Source organism: Uranotaenia lowii, unplaced genomic scaffold, assembly GCF_029784155.1.
Source record: "Uranotaenia lowii strain MFRU-FL unplaced genomic scaffold, ASM2978415v1 HiC_scaffold_197, whole genome shotgun sequence".
NCBI lineage: Eukaryota > Metazoa > Arthropoda > Insecta > Diptera > Culicidae > Uranotaenia > Uranotaenia lowii.
Window position 1 is genome coordinate 1,546 of NW_026598043.1, and position 15,994 is coordinate 17,539.

Here is a 15,994-nt window from a genome sequence, read left to right on the forward strand (position 1 = left end):
AACGAAAATGGCCGACTTGAACGTGCTACTGTCAGAGGTGCCAGGTATCCTGATTTATCAGGATTTGTCCTGTTTTTCGAGAGACCGTCCTGATTTTTCAAAAACCCTCGAGTTGTCCTGATTTTTGAAAATTGATCGATAAAATGTCCTGAATTGTCCTGATTTTCATAAAAAATCTCAAATATAATCGAATTTACAGTATGAGAAAATCGAATAAATCTTTAGTAAAATAGTTAAACCCATTAAACAGGTGGTAATGTTCGGTTCAGATGATATTCAAATGAAAGGAATATTTAAAGAAGGTAGTGCCAAGGCAGCCCTGCTCTAGTATTGGTACAGGCTAAGTCGTCACAATCACGAAAATCTGTTAATTTACTAGGAAATTTATCTTTCTCGTTGTTAATTCGAAGAATTTTCTGGAAATTTTCCACTTTTGCTCGCTTCAAGATCGGTACAAAGAGTTGCATTTTTGAATAACTTTTCTATAAAATAGACCATCGAAGTTCGAAAAAATGGTGGAATTTCCTCAATGAAATTTGCAAAACTTTAAAATTATTTTAAAGTCTTCCATAAAAATGTTCAAAGTTAGTGCAGTTTAAGCTCCTCATTACAGTAAAGTGATCAAAACACAAATTTGTATACAAAACAACAATCTTTTGTTGGCATTTTAGTAAACTGATTTAACAATAATTTATTGATGTTAATTGTTCTACACAAGATTTGTATATGGTAAACCGGTTGAATTAAATTTATGACAATCAGTTGAACACTCAATATCTACCAGCAAGACCTTTTAAAAGCTGATTTTTGCTTCATTTTTGCACGTTTTAGCTTCAAGGCGACATTGCATTCATAATTAAAATAAGAAAAAAAAAACATAATGCAATCTTCAAAGGATCAAAAAACTACAAAACATAGTGCAATAGAGGCCTTACAACAGAATCAAAATGAAATTGGAATTCAATTTTGTTCTAAAACGTGTTTTTCTTTGAAATTCCTACCATTCTCATATAAATTTTCGATACAATCGTTTTTGTGACGTCACAAAAAATCCAATATGGCTCTCAGCACTACCTCATTTCAATATTCCTTGATTCAAATGATGTTTTTAGATATGAACTGCAGGCCAATCGAAAAACATGCTTACTGCTGATTTTTGAATAAATCACCTGGAACCCTTGCCTACTGTCAATATTTGCTTAGCTCTGTTCAATGATGAATTACAAATGTTTAATTATTAATAATGGAAACTATACGATTTATGTTACAGTTTTTCAGAGATCAAATTTGAATGTACATAGAACAGGTCTGTACCATTTTGACAGAAGGCATGAACGCTACAGATAACAGTTCGAGATCTTTTGTACGATTGTTGATAAAACTGAAGTAAATCGTTGAACGGTATCTTTCACCTTTTCAGAAAACATCACATTTTCACATTAACGTTCATGAAAGATTCTTATCGTTTTCGAGGTAAAGTTCAATATAATAGCTACGTTTACAGTGACAATCACTATTTACAGAGCAGTAGATAAATCGTATAGACTGTTTGAGGTTCAGTTTTTTAGCATGCGGGAACTTACATTAAACGAGGCACTAATTAATCTACCTGGCAAAGTATCGGTGGTTCGGAATGGTGGGATCACTGTACGAATATTAACTGCTTATTAGCTTTCGTCAGATTTCATAAAAGGAGCAACTTACGGTTGGAGAAATCGGGGTCTTGTTGCACTTCAACAAGTGATACCTTTCCTACGGGAAATCACCGAAAAAAGCCTTAATTTCACGACAAACAAATCACTTATTACTTGCTCAAACAAGACGCGCACAAAAGCCGGGGAAATAAAAACAAGATGGTTATCCCAACAAGAAAAAAGGTCGTCATACACGGTGCTGGTTGTTGACAACCTAACCAATGCTGCCAGTGGTGCCGACAACTACATCAAAATCGCCTACTGGACTGAAAAAAGAAAAACAAACCTGGGAATGACAGGAATCCCGCTAGTAAAAAAGCGTCGCTAGTCCTACTGTCGCTATTCGGTTTGGTGCTATACACATAATATTGTGTCGCCAGTCCAGCGCTGTAAAATCAGTTGAGCGACAATGGATTTTTCTCAGAGTAGGTAAGTTAAACCTAACGTCGGAAGTAGTGCGCTGGAATCGTACGGTGACCCGCCATCCAGCGCACTACTTCCGACGTTAGGTTTAACTTACCTACTCCGAGAAAAATCCATTGTCGCTCAACTGATTTTACAGTTTTTCCCTGTAACGACAATAACTCCGGTTTGGGGATTCAGCGACAATAGAAAGCAACATTGGAATCAACCTGCGTCAGGTTCTATCAAACTGTCCGGACGAAGAAAAGAACATTTTGGATTTCTTTGAAGCAAATTGATATCACAAATATAACTGGCAACCAGTACTTCACTTGACACGGAGGAGAGGGGATGAACACTCTAGGCCGTTATAACCCAAAACCAAGTTGAAATGCCGCAAAATCGGATGAAACTGGCTCCCGACGAAAATGAGTTTGAGGGGGTTTTCCCAAACTTGAGAATGAACGTCATTCTCGCAACTTAATTTTGGGGCATGTCATTCGGCAGGGATTTTACTTTTCAAGAACCTCTTTTTAAAAGGGAGTATACATTTTCAAAGAAGGAAATTTTTTTTATTCAGTATCAGTAAATTTATTTTTATTAAAAAAAAACTTCTTTCAATCTTGTGACATGCAAGCAGGGATATTTTTTTTAGAGAAAGCAACTTAATAAAACCGAACTTTTAGCCATCGGAAGGCACGATATTAGAATCCGGCCAATCATGTCGAGGATCTAAAATGAAAAAGTAAGAAGATTTAAAAAAGTATGCAATGACAAATATAATAGTATTTAGCTCACCTTCGTAGTAACCGGAACTGCTGAATCCCAAAAATATCGGTTACGGTTCGGATGTTTTTTCATGCAACAGGATGGAGGAAATGATAGACTGAATCGTCACTGTAATTAAGTATATTCATGACTATGGTTGATGGAACGGTAGGATTCATGTCTGGAAAAAAAGCCTATGCAGAAATCTTCCAGCGATTTATTCAGGAAACACACATTTATAGACTGCAGTATTTTGGATGGTCCCTTCATACAGATATTTACCTAAATGTTTACTGATGCTCCCGATTACAGTAAGTGGACGTTTTAACTATTCTTCCTCCATCCGGACTTCCGGTCAGCTAGTTTCGTTCCATATTTAGGTTAGATTGTTCACTAGTTACAAATCCCCCTGAAGCGCAGATGCAACAGCTGGACACGTCTGGAAAATTCTGAATTAGAATAAAGAAAGTATACAATTAAATCAAAATTACCTTCCATCAATCCAGACCATTTTTTCCAAAGTGACCGACTTGTTTGGGAACAAACGAGACTAACTGTAAACAAAGGGAAATTTTTTTTGCGGCATTCAGTTCGGGCTTCGAACTTTGATTTTGGTTTATTGACAGCAGCCCAAAATTAAGAAAGCCAATCGAACTTTATTTTGATGCGCTGGCATTCTTATTTTTGGGTTGTTTTGATTCTGAGTGAATAACACGAGAGTGTTAAAATCCCAGAAAAACAAAAAAAAACAAAAACAAATTACATTCGGTTTTTGCTGCAGTCGCAACTATTGATTGTGACTCTTTGATCAGAAATAAGATCTCATAAGTATTTTCGGGCCAACTAAGGCTTATAATATAAATTTTGTTTTTTGGTAAATTTTGTTGTGATTTCGTCTAGCAATAAACCAAAAAAAAGTATGTCCTTATCAACATTGTACAAAAAAGCTCTCGTCAAATATCCGGTGTTGGTGCAATCAGTTCAATCGGGAATCCTCATGGGATCAGGCGATGTGATAGCGCAAACGCTGGTTGAAAGGCGAAAACTTACCGATATTGAAGGAATGCGAGCGTTTCGATTTTTCGGCATCGGTTTCTGCATTGGGGTAAGTCTGCCAAATGTGACATCAAATGCGATTACGTATAACTAGGTATTAACATTGGCTCATATTTTCCACAGGGCCCGGGGCTACGTAAATGGTACGGAGTGTTGGATAAGCACGTAACAGGAAGCAGCAAAACAGTTGCTACCTTCAAAAAGGTAGCTCTCGATCAGTTAGTGTTTGCTCCAATATTCCTTGGCACGCTTATCGGTACCATTGGGTTTCTGCAAGGGAACAACAAAACTGAAATTGAAAGTAAATTAAGGAATGAATATAAAGACATTCTGCTGACAAACTACTATATCTGGCCCTGGGTACAGCTGACAAACTTTTACCTGGTACCTTTAAATTATCAGGTTCTGGTGGTTCAGTTTGTCGCAGTATTTTGGAATACTTATCTCTCGTGGAAAACTAATTGCACCGAATCGAACAATAAGCCGATCACCGTTAAGAATATTGAAGATGTTTCGGATGAGTCGCCCTTGTGAAAATCGTCTAGGTAATTGTGTGTAGACGATGCATATACATATTTAGGTTTGTTGACTTTCACGCGTTAGAAAATGTGATACAACTTAAAGAGTAGCACGCGCGGGGTAACATTAACATGAACAAGCTTCAACCAGAGTAACATGGCATTGACATGTTTGTTTTAAGTAATAGTTTAACACAATATTTCAAAAGATTGTAAACCATAGTGCATGCGAAAAGTTAAGGAATAAAATACAGTTGCCATATTGAGACAGTTTTGTCGCTTCAAAATGTAAAATGTAAAGAAAGTCTGATTGCCTCACTTGATTTAAGTAAAGCGAAAACAAAAACTGTTATGACATTCTTAAGTGTTTACCCCCTAGGAATGTTTTTAACCCCTTAATACATGACTTTATTTAAATGAGTATTACTCTTGGATTTTATCGACTTTTTTGGCGAGTTTTAATATAAAAAACCAATTTTTACCAGTTGTCCAGACGTTGAGTTTTGCAGGATCGAATCAGTGATACAATATCATTTAAATTCGAATAACACCAAGTTTTATTTATTTATACAACTTGTTTTTAAAAGGCCTTTACTTTAGTTTTTTGTGCCGAATATGTTCACCTCACTAGGCCGTTATAGTCGCGACGACTCAACGATAAGAAATATAATACTGGATTTGTTTATGCCGAGTGTTGCACTAGTGTTGCACTGGTGCACCACTAGATGCTGTCAAACTGTTTGTTTATTCGGACGGTGTTGCACTGGTTTTGACCTGGTGTTGCACTGCCATCGGGCGGTGTTGCCCCGAAAATTTTGTCAGTGTTGCGAGAGAGCGTGTGAGTGAGCGAGGTAGCAATACACTGGCGACGATTTGTGTTTGTTTTTATCGGGTACGGTGGAACACTCCACGAGTGGAGAAAACAAATACAGTATAAGAACATAAAAAATAACACAAGTGGAAAAATAATTTTTGAAATCGTTGATTTATTTCAGTAGGATTTTGCTGGTACTTCAAAACTTTGTGCATTTGATGCAGGAAGGTGTTTGTTATTGATTCAGATTACAAAAATATATTAGAGTTATCAAGAAATATCAGCAATTTTCCAAAAAAAAAATCTTTTAAAAAAATGTATGGATTTTCGGAATTTTTATGCATATTTCCTAAGTATCTCACACATACATTTGAATATCGTGATAAAACTACGAATTTTTTTCTTTTTTGGAAAAAAATATATAAATCAAAATTATTCACGAGTTTCCGATATAATTGGATTTCAGCTAGTGTTGTTTTAAAACAAGACTACATTAAAGGGTTAAGTTAACCCATACCGAAAAAAAGATTAAGTTTTTCTCGTATACATATTTTAAATTTTCGCTTATCCTACTCACTACTTCCCCACATTCCGCGGGATTTTACTGTATTTTAACTAACGATAACAAAATGAAGTGAACAATAAAAAACAAGAAAAATATTTTTACGCCAAAGACTATCGTTTTACGATTCATTCGTTAAAAGGAAAGTTCGAAGATTTCAAACAAACTAGGAAATAATGAAAGGTAAAAATGTTGGATTTATTTAAAATTTAACCGAAATACCGGAATCATTTCTCAAATATGTTTTGTAGAATAGTTAGATGCTGCTGTTGCAAAAACTGCACAATAAGTTCATCTAGGTCCTCGTTACATCGTGTTATCTGTTGTCTTATGATTTGCTTGAAGTCTTCCTTCACACCCTTATCCGCGCCTCGTGTCCCTATTCGCCTGGAACCAGCGGCAGCCAAATTACTGGTGGTCTGTGGTAATGCAATTTCTAATTTTACATCAGGACAGTTTTGCCATATGTACATGAATTCTTCAATGATATCCACGTTGATTATGTAGTTTGTAAATAGGAGATAAGTAAATTGTCTTCGGGATTTGATTATTTCAAAAATAATCTCCACCATCGTTGACTCGTGTGGCCAGTTTAGCTGACACAGAACCAGCATATTGCCCATAAGGGAATTGGTGCATTCGGGATCTCCTAGTTTAGCCTTGAGCAGAATGATAAGCGTTTGAACAATATAATGAAGGATCGAGCGTTTTGTTAACGGCATTAACAATAAAACACGAGGTGCTAGAGAATGGCCCACAGTCTGAAGGTATGACCCATTAGTAGTAGGTAGATTTTGTAAAATACTGTTCATCAACTCGAAAAAGTGAACGTTGATGTTGCCTTGAATCAATGCCAGACCAAAAAGGCGCACATTTTTCTCTAACTGAGTCATGTTCCGTGCATTTTGTGATTGTAGTAAGTTATGGGTTTCGTCATGATGTCCAACATACACAGAGAGATCAATCAGAAACTTTTGTATCCACACGGATAAGGCAGGAATGCAAAAAATTAGCTGAGTGAAATCGGCTTTCAAAATTTCATTTGAATGGAGCAATTGCCAACAATTGTAAGCAGTCACAAGACAGTTTGGAGCATCTGGATTCACAAGACCGTTAACGATCACCTGTGGAATTTCTATTACGTTCTCATGTTGATGTCGTTTAATGTCCAACTTGATCTCCTTTAAACCTTCCATCAGAATAACTTCGATGTCGTTGTCTTTCTGCTTGAGATGTGAAAACTGAATATATTCTTGCAGTGATAAAACAAATATAATAGTTGCACAAAACAGTATTTGTTTGTTTTCAGATGGTCTAGGTGGAGCAGCTTGTACGATATGGATAATCTTTTGCCAGTAGATATCTTTACTCCAACTTTTTTTGTAAGGCATAAAAACTTCCCATTTCAAAATTTTACCACAAAAATCGAGTAACTCGAATATTTTTCGCCAATTCTCCGCAGTTAATCGAACTTTGTCTTCTGTTTCACTCAGCATCTGATTCAAATAGTATTCGAAGCAAACGGCCATGATTTGATGGACCAATTTATTCGACAACTCTGGTGTCCTGTTGAATACCAGAGGAATAGCTTCCTGAACAAGCATTTCTTTAAAGCTGGGAATGGCGATATTTTGAACTAATGTTTCTAGGAGCCTTGGCTAAAAGTTAGGGAAAAAATCCTTATGTATTTGAAAAAACAAGCGATTTATGATGCAGAAGTATACTCACCGCATGAGTAGAGATAGCTTGAGGAAACCGTTTAAGCAGAAGTAAAATTAGGCGACAGTGATCCAGATTGTTATTGGAATGGGCCGCTGTAAGCAGCAATATTTTATGCTGCACTTCGTAGGATATGTACTGGAACATTTTGACATAAAACTCTTGCTCTGGCGTTGTGGTTCCCTCAGGAACTCGCAGAGCCGCAGTCATTAGCGAGATTTCGTTCAACAAACTTGCCGGTGTTTGATGCGCGTTCTGGAACGTCATGATACTGTAAGGAGAAAAGGGTTTTAACAATATTGAATATTCTCATTCAAATCTGTTATTCTTCCTCACATATAACTGAGACACTTGGCAGCCTCTTCAAAGTTTTTGCCATTCTTCTCTATTTCATAAGCCTCGAATTGAACCCCAAAGTCGTTTGGAAACAAGGTTTTTGCTGCAATGATCCATGCCTTGGCTGTGTATGGGTCGGCGGTCTTTTTAGCCCTCGCGATCAAATATTTTTCGCTCGATAGTACCTCCATCACTTGCGCTCGAATTTCAATAATTCTCGACACCTTTGCTGTTATTTAAATTAGCGAGCTGTTACATGGAAGTATAGAAAAATACCGCGGAGCACCGTAAACAAGTCAACAAATTTCCGTCCATTAAATACACTTCAAATAAAGTTTAACGAACTTTTGGTTAAATTTACAAAAAAATGAGGATTTACACGCTAGAAATTTTTAAACCATTTATGATTCAAAAATAACAATTTTTGACCTTTTCCCAGGAAATGCCATTTTATGAGTTTTCCATGAGAATTCTTTGAATGAGAATTTCGTTTGTTATCGTTGGCGAAGTAAAGTTTAGAAGAACAGCTACGTTTACAGATACAATCACTATTTCTGAAACCGTAGAAGTATCGTAGCGACTGTTGAAAATACGGTTTTTTAGTATGCGGGAAGGCATAAATGGCTATTCTAGGGGAGAAGTTCGAATATGGTTATTTTTCAACCGAATGGGATTCTGGTGTAAAATTGTTACTTCCGGATCGTGGTAACAATAAAGCTGGATTTCCAAATTCGTAACGTTCCCTTTTATTCGTACGGGAGATGATCCACCCACATGCCCATCACGCAACGTGCAGATCACGATCAAGCATATCCTCACCAACTGTTCCTTATACCACACCCACAGATCCTCATGTTCCCTCTCAACATCACTCCGCCAAATCCTTGCCCCCGGACGAAGAGAATGTGGTAGTTATAGCAAGGAATTATAATAAAATAGATTCTGTCGGTTAGAAATTAATATTGTACAGTAAATTACAGTTAATTGGATTGCTATGGATATTAATTGTTTAGAATATATGAAATATGAATAAATTTTCTAAAATGAAACATCAATATAAATGATCAATTACTAAACTTATTGTTTATAATACAAAATACATTCTGAGTTTCCAACCGTGTATGATGATGTGTCTATGTTGCTGTTTTCAGTTTAGCATGTATTTTACAACAACAACAAAAAGGTTTGATGGATGTATATGTATACTTCTGATAGTATGAGTGAATGGGCGCTTGGTCGAATATACTTTCGAAGTTGACGTGCGGAAAGAATAATCTGATTCTGTAAACGAGTTTTGACGAAGATGGTCACGCGCGAAAAAAAATGTTAAAAGAAAAATCACTACAATGGCGCAGTCCAACATCGAACCTGATTCGAATATTATTGATGCAGAACTAAAAGTGTTTCGAGTTTTAAAAAATCAGGTAAAACTGATTGTTTGAAATTTAAGTTCTTGGGAAATTTCCGACATCAAAAGGGAAATATGAAATCAAAAATATGCTGTGCGCGGCCATTTTGAAAGGAAATGGTAAGTTACAGAATTGATGAAACGACTCGACCGAGAAAATCAAGTAAGTTTATAACTATTCCGAAAATTAATGCTATACCAATGGTTTAAAAGGGAAGTCTGTTTCATTCGTGGATATTTTTTGTAATTTTGTTTGAAAGATGTGCTTACTTGAATGATTTTCATTTGATTTAACACAAAGCGAGATAATTGAAATCCAATTTAAATGCAAATATCCAATTTCATATCAACAAAGTTAAGCAATTTAAAGAATAAATAGAAGATTTAATGTGTAAAGTTTGATTGCAAATTAATTATGTACCAGTTCCGAAAAGTCAACTAGCATCACGGAAATAAAATAAACGTTTACTGTTGTTGTGTGGGTGCTCTTCAGAATCCATCTCGAAGCGAATGAAGGCACTAGAAAAAATAACTAGCAATGATATGAATATACTAATGAACGTCCAAGTCCCTGACTATTATTGAAGTATCTAATTAAAATTCGTTCCCAAGAAGAGTATGACTCATACTTGCAAAATAAGATAATAGTTCGAAAACGATTGCACCTAGTTATCATTATCTTAATAAAAAAAATGAAAAGAAATTGTGATAAAAAATGTATGAAAAGATAACGATGATAACTATTTTTAATCAATTTAACTAAACTTTTCGTTAAAAATAGATCGTTTGTCATTATATTTGAAATTTCTTAATTGAAACCCAAATTTATTAAAAATTTTTTTAACTTTTTCGGAAGCGCTTTTTATCTTGGTGCTAAATACCAATTGCAGAATCCATCTACTGTTTTGTTTTGTTTTCCTTGTGTTGTCAAATCAATTGGTTTGTATATTATGATATTTGTGGTTGGTGTAATATTTGATGCGGTGAAAAATAACTTCAGGATGGCAGTGTTATTCTTCAAAGATTTACTTATAAGTTCAAAGCACGTATTCATATTTACATACCCAATAATTGGAAATATGTGCCTAGATAGGAAACTTAAAAAATGGTTATTTAGAAGTTCCCGGATGGTAAGGAATTGTAAGATGAATTGTGATAGTGATCAAAATAAGCTGCCTCTATCTTCTTCACAGGGCTAGTGATAAAAGGAGGGGACTGGAACTAATTATATTTGTTGAAAAAGCAACTTAACGTGGCACACTAAACGAGGATTATTTACAAAAAGCAATCTGTCCGACTTTACTGTGGAGTTTTGGAAATCTTAAACGACATTCTTGAATTCTAGTAAGGGCATGAAACCTGCTGGTATTTTTTAATATTCTCAACGAAGGTGTTTTGAAGAAAACGATAATTCTGGTATGTACGCACTTTTAATCATATTATTTTGCTGGGTTCCCAAAACCAATTTTTATGCATCAATTTGGTAGATAAACAAAACCCATACGAATCTTAACACAAAAATCAATGGGTTGTCTCTTGTTATCGAGTGAAGAAATGGTGAGCAAGATCGTTTTATTTATGGAGAGTCTTCTATATCTATGTAGTAATTATTATACACAAATTGCTTATTAGCTTTCTTGGAACCTTAAATATCGAAACATTAGAAAATCTTTAAATATGCTTCTTAAAACTGCCAGGGAGAAATTTGTTTTAAAAGAAAATTCGATCAATCAATTTTTGTACAAAATTTCTCTAAGGATGTGTAGTTGTACTAAAAATTGTACACCTATTGAAATTGACATAAAATCGCATTTTTTTCTGTATAGTTGAATTTACATAATATTTTGTTCATAGTTGGATGATGTTTTAAAATAGATTAACCAAAATGACATGGAAATAAAAATATCAAAAATATCTATACTTAGAAAAAGTTATTACTGAATGTGTGTTATTCGGTCTTCTATAAACTCAGCCGTCTTATGAGCTAGAAATCCGAAATAAGGTATTAAGGCGTATTAGGATCTTGAATGAACGAAATATTTCAAAGTTATTTTACATTGGAATGAGCTGAAATTATGCATATTGGCGTTTTCAGGGACGGTCAATGGAATTTCGGTTTCAAATCAGGATAAGGGGCCGACAAGAAGGATATATATAAACTGTTCACTGATTTTGCGATATTTTGATTAAGCATGCGAATGGAACGAATGGTCGTACGCAGTCGTTCTGTTGGAAAGCGAAAGCTCCGTGGTTCTGGCATAAAGTTTAAAGGCCAGAAAAGGATGTCATTATACAAGCGAATCAATTTTTTTGCGATATTATTCGAGACATTTACACACGGAGATGGTATGGTCTGGTCGAAGGCCGGCCGTATACAGGATCAGTCGATTCTTGAATCTTAATTCTGTATTAGAGATTTTTAAAAATATTGTCGTGATTATGCATGAATCGATACAAATTTAGCACACGGGGTTTCAGGCAACGGGTAATAGTTCTTTAATTTTGAATTTTTTTATCAATGCTAGAAAAGGGGTCGTCCATTCAAAATAATGAGTTTTCTGATATTGTCGGAATTTTATATTTGATTGAGAAATAAATGCGAACACGGGAGTTTTGTTAGTGGCCAAGTAATACTGGATTTTGGATTTCGTGTTGAAAGCCTGGAAAAGGGATCGTCAATATTAAAATGTTTTATGTTTTATCCAATATTGTCGTGTTTATGTATAGGAGTGAAATGCAAGTTGGCACATTGAAGATTTCAATCATTTAGTTTGAATAAGTCGAAATGATTGAATCATAAGAAAAAAACAAAAAACCATGACTATTGTTGCAGTTTTAATAATGAGAGGCCATAAAAAAAATTGTCGAGTAATGAAAGCAAATTTTGAACAATTAGATGCAAAAAAGAAAATAAAAATTGTTGGATAAGAAAGCAAATAAAAGACAAGTTGGCCATTGTAGTAACTTTGCAATTCTTACTTCGGTAAACTAATATTTTCGAAAAGCCGCGCGTCTATCTTTCCCGAAAATCGTTAAGTCAATCACTGAATTAAACAACATAGCCATTGAACAAAATTTCAACCCTTTCACTCTCCGCTACAATACCTTCTCTCACACTGATGCACGAAATTAATTTCTTCTTTTTAGAATCCAATATTGTAATTATTTGATTCGTCTGCCATATTCATTTCGGACACACATAAATTCTTTTCCACACCGACTGCGCCATTGTAGTAACTTTGCAATTCTTACTTCGGTAAACTAATATTTTCGAAAAGCCGCGCGTCTATCTTTCCCGAAAATCGTTAAGTGAATGACCAAGGAATGGATGTTGCTCGTTCATCCCAGTATCATGCATTTCGTTCATACCTTCTCATTCTTGAATTTAAACCTTACTGTCCCGCTCTTACACATCGTTACATCGTGAGAGGTTCACACACTGAACAAAATCTGGCTATAAGGTTTATTGGGAATTTTAGTGTTTTCGCACTAAAGGAAAATCCAATACTTTTTATCAGATGACGAAAGATTTAATTTATAGGAAATTTCAATGAATTCTAAATTAAGCCAAATTGATAAAATTTATTGTTTTAGATAGTGAAATGAATGTTTTCATCAGTGTAATGGAAAATGCTTGTATTAATTGTATTGTAATTGTTTTTATTTTAAGTTTTGTATTTATTAATTTACAGAAGCTTGCTGGCGTATGTGATACTAATCAATAAGGTTATTAACAAAGGCTACGAAATTAAATTAAAAGTTGTTGTATTTTAAAAAGTGATACAACTTTGCTTTTGGCACTTCAAGGCACTCCTTATAAATTGGTCGGAACAATGGAACATGTCGTTACCCGGGACTCCTCCTGTTCAAGCTACATTCATCTTGAACTAGCTAAGTTCGTCGATTATTCTGAAGGAATATTTTTACAATCTGAAAAACAGCAGCAATTTGTTAGAACCGTTTATCATAACACTATAAGCCAACAACTTCTAATTTACCTCGAGTTCCGTTTCAGCTTAAACCGGAAAAATGGCTCTGACCACAAACTAGATTCTAATTGGGCGGTCGATTGAACTATCGGTGGCCTGTTTAGCTTACTTGAACTTGGTTGCTGCGGATGCTGCAACTGCAATAACATTCTTCTCTGAACTGCAGCTCAACAAGAACGAAATATTGAAGCGCCTCATCGTACAGACCACAGGCGAAAATAACTTGACCAGTAGCACTGTCGTCGATGACCGAGGTCAGATACCGATTGGTATCGGTCAGTCCCAATTTAGCCTACTGGTTGTTGTCCTCGATGGGCTGATGTTCCTTCAGGTAGCTAACCACTTCGTCCTCTCCCATGAGGAAATTCGAGAGGGTTTCTGTGAATGTGAAAAAGTTATGATAAACAAAAAAGACAACATTGCGATTGCGATTATGCCATCACTCACCAACTTGCGTAAACTTTTAGCTCATCCGCTCTATAACTTTACCCCATTTGGATTCTGGCCGACCCTGCTCGGTTTCCAACTAAGTTCCTTGGCTATTCCGGTTATGTCCAGTTCATATGGTTCCGGGGAATATGGTTCTGTTCCAATCTTGTATTAAAAACGTTAGTCATTATTCACAAAACTTGAACAAATGATTCGAAAATATACAAAATAAGAACTCACCTGTTTGTATCCTTCACATTTACTTTAATTTAATATCGATGGGCTGCTATTATATAACTAAATATTAAAATTATCGAGCCAATTGAGCTACATTTGTCAGTTGACAACGATCTGAACAAAAATTCATAACCTAACATCACAGAGCAGATATATGCAGCACGAAAGTAATAAAAGTTATTGAATTTGCCTATGCATTTCATCAAGTGGACGAAGTGGATACAATTTATTGGATTTTCTTCTAACTTTGAAAGGATAATTTAGTAGCTGAAATTTGACTGTGTACAATAGGATTTATTGGAATGACCCTATACATTGAATCACTATATTTGTTTTGATAATTATTGGATTTTCCTTTGCATTTCACCAAGTGAGTGAGGTAGATAGAATTTATTGGATTTTCCTATATCTTCGAAAGGATAATTTAGTAGCTTAAATTTGACTGGGAATGATAAGATTTACTAAAATGACCCTATACATTTGATCGCCCAATTTGGTTCAGTGCAGTTTGCTTGATGCTGTCATCTCTCTTTCTATTTTATTTAACACGCTCGAATCCAACTATGTATATATTTATGAGAAAACACTGAACTCATTTTTGAGCTCCACCAGCTCTCGCATACTACATTCGTCCCTGTCTCCACTCTTATGGAATAGAAAACTTTAAAGAGATATTAAGTATGAATATTAAAACCCATCCAATCAATAAATTTTAATCGAAACAATCAAAAGGTGAAGTTCAACAGATGTAGGAAATATCCTATTGTTGTTAACGATAATGTGTGCTACTTACAAAAAAAAAAGATTGAAATTGATTAGCAATCCATTAAATGATGCGCTTGATAGATTTCAGTATATGAAATATTTTTCCTTTACGGGAAGATCTTGATTCATTCATTTGATTTAATTTTAATTCACTTTGTGACTGCACTCGCAAAAACTGAACTTGGCTAAAGTTGGCTTACTCAAAAAATCGAATCTTCTACACCAACTTTAATTCCGAGCATTTAAAAACCCAAAGATAAAGATACGAAAAAGATAATATCAAGGAGAAATACAAAATGGATTGAAATATCTACGAAAAACACATGAAACACTTCGGGATGAATAAACGAACTTGGTTTAAAATCCCTGATGAGAAAAAAGGAAAAAAAACAAACACTTAAGACCTTTTAAAAATCTGTTCAAATTGTCCTGGTTACCGTGAAAAACAAACAGAAAGCGCTAGAAAAAGATTTCTTGCATGTTCAGCAGACTATTATTTAAAGATAAAATTTAGAATACAGAAAGTTTAAAAATGATGCAGCAGGAGCAATTACTTCAAGTAGACCGACCCTGTCCGGATCCAGATCCGATTGTGGCTGCGGAAAATGAATCGGCAGCGCCTAGCACATACCAGATGCGACCTACGTTGGATCAAACGTTTAAGTCGGAACGAATCAAGCAGATAATTAATACCGTACTCAATGATACCTTGAGCGGTGAGTAGTCGGGATTTTTTTTTTAATTTAGATCGAAAACATAGACTACTTTTTTACAGGTAAAAAATACACAGCGGTCGATGCTGCACGCTGGACCAAAACGTTAGCCGATGAGATAAGCCTGAAAGTGAAAGACCTGGAAATGAAACGATACAAACATGTGGTGCAGGTGGTTCTAGGACAGCAACTGGGAGCTGGCTGTAAGTACATCGCACGATGTCGCTGGGATGCTGAATGTGATAACCAAACCTCTGCAGAGTTCAAAAGTGCCACTATCTTCTGCATTGTCACAGTATTTGGGCTGTATCTTTATTAATATGATGTCGGGTCCCAACGTGATTTTACTCAACGACTATTGTTATGGAAAATTAACATTTTAGACTTAGGAGAAGTTTCATTCTCGAATATAAGACTTCTTTAATTATGATCATCACCGTTTGTCATCGTATTTTTCTTATTATACTATTTGCTTGTCTCGCTAGGAAACGGCTGAGACATTGTCATTGTTTGAGTTCATCCAAATACTGTTATCTGTTAACCTCTATGCACAGCCTTGTTCAAATTGATATATGAGCAAAAAT

The 15,994-nt window shown here is 35.2% G+C and overlaps 3 protein-coding genes and 1 long non-coding RNA gene across 4 annotated transcripts; 2 read left to right on the top strand and 2 right to left on the bottom strand.

Moving 5' to 3' along the window:
• Nucleotides 1-2,681: 2,681 nt before the first annotated feature.
• LOC129759584 (uncharacterized) lies at nucleotides 2,682-3,545 on the bottom strand. The gene is made up of 4 exons (XR_008740193.1): nucleotides 3,356-3,545; nucleotides 3,147-3,303; nucleotides 2,895-3,045; nucleotides 2,682-2,828 (listed from the first exon to the last, which is right to left on the bottom strand). It is a non-coding gene; the product is annotated as an uncharacterized LOC129759584 (long non-coding RNA).
• An 80-nt stretch (nucleotides 3,546-3,625) lies between these two features.
• On the top strand, nucleotides 3,626-4,704 carry LOC129759583 (protein Mpv17-like). Its single transcript, XM_055757057.1, has 2 exons — nucleotides 3,626-3,969; nucleotides 4,044-4,704. The coding sequence occupies exons 1-2, from the start codon at nucleotides 3,784-3,786 to the stop codon at nucleotides 4,452-4,454; spliced, it is 597 nt and encodes a 198-aa protein (XP_055613032.1). The 5' UTR covers nucleotides 3,626-3,783; the 3' UTR covers nucleotides 4,455-4,704.
• A 1,287-nt stretch (nucleotides 4,705-5,991) lies between these two features.
• On the bottom strand, nucleotides 5,992-8,169 carry LOC129759581 (integrator complex subunit 10-like). The gene is made up of 3 exons (XM_055757056.1): nucleotides 7,870-8,169; nucleotides 7,543-7,804; nucleotides 5,992-7,472 (listed from the first exon to the last, which is right to left on the bottom strand). Exons 1-3 carry the CDS (start codon nucleotides 8,058-8,060, stop codon nucleotides 6,042-6,044), a joined length of 1,884 nt encoding a protein of 627 aa, XP_055613031.1. The 5' UTR covers nucleotides 8,061-8,169; the 3' UTR covers nucleotides 5,992-6,041.
• A 6,908-nt stretch (nucleotides 8,170-15,077) lies between these two features.
• On the top strand, nucleotides 15,078-15,742 carry LOC129759580 (dynein light chain Tctex-type protein 2B-like). Its single transcript, XM_055757055.1, has 2 exons — nucleotides 15,078-15,413; nucleotides 15,473-15,742. The coding sequence occupies exons 1-2, from the start codon at nucleotides 15,230-15,232 to the stop codon at nucleotides 15,727-15,729; spliced, it is 441 nt and encodes a 146-aa protein (XP_055613030.1). The 5' UTR covers nucleotides 15,078-15,229; the 3' UTR covers nucleotides 15,730-15,742.
• The last annotated feature ends 252 nt before the right edge of the window (nucleotides 15,743-15,994 follow it).

Excerpts from the sequence above, each read along its gene's own strand:
- LOC129759583 (XM_055757057.1), top strand. The coding sequence starts at position 3,784 with ATGTCCTTATCAACATTGTACAAAAAAGCTCTCGTCAAATATCCGGTG. Across the intron at positions 3,970-4,043 it reads GCATCGGTTTCTGCATTGGG|GGCCCGGGGCTACGTAAATG; the intron begins GTAAGTCTGCCA and ends TATTTTCCACAG.
- LOC129759581 (XM_055757056.1), bottom strand. The coding sequence starts at position 8,060 with ATGGAGGTACTATCGAGCGAAAAATATTTGATCGCGAGGGCTAAAAAG. Across the intron at positions 7,805-7,869 it reads GCCAAGTGTCTCAGTTATAT|TATCATGACGTTCCAGAACG; the intron begins GTGAGGAAGAAT and ends TTCTCCTTACAG. Across the intron at positions 7,473-7,542 it reads AAGCTATCTCTACTCATGCG|CCAAGGCTCCTAGAAACATT; the intron begins GTGAGTATACTT and ends CCTAACTTTTAG.
- LOC129759580 (XM_055757055.1), top strand. The coding sequence starts at position 15,230 with ATGATGCAGCAGGAGCAATTACTTCAAGTAGACCGACCCTGTCCGGAT. Across the intron at positions 15,414-15,472 it reads ACTCAATGATACCTTGAGCG|GTAAAAAATACACAGCGGTC; the intron begins GTGAGTAGTCGG and ends ACTTTTTTACAG.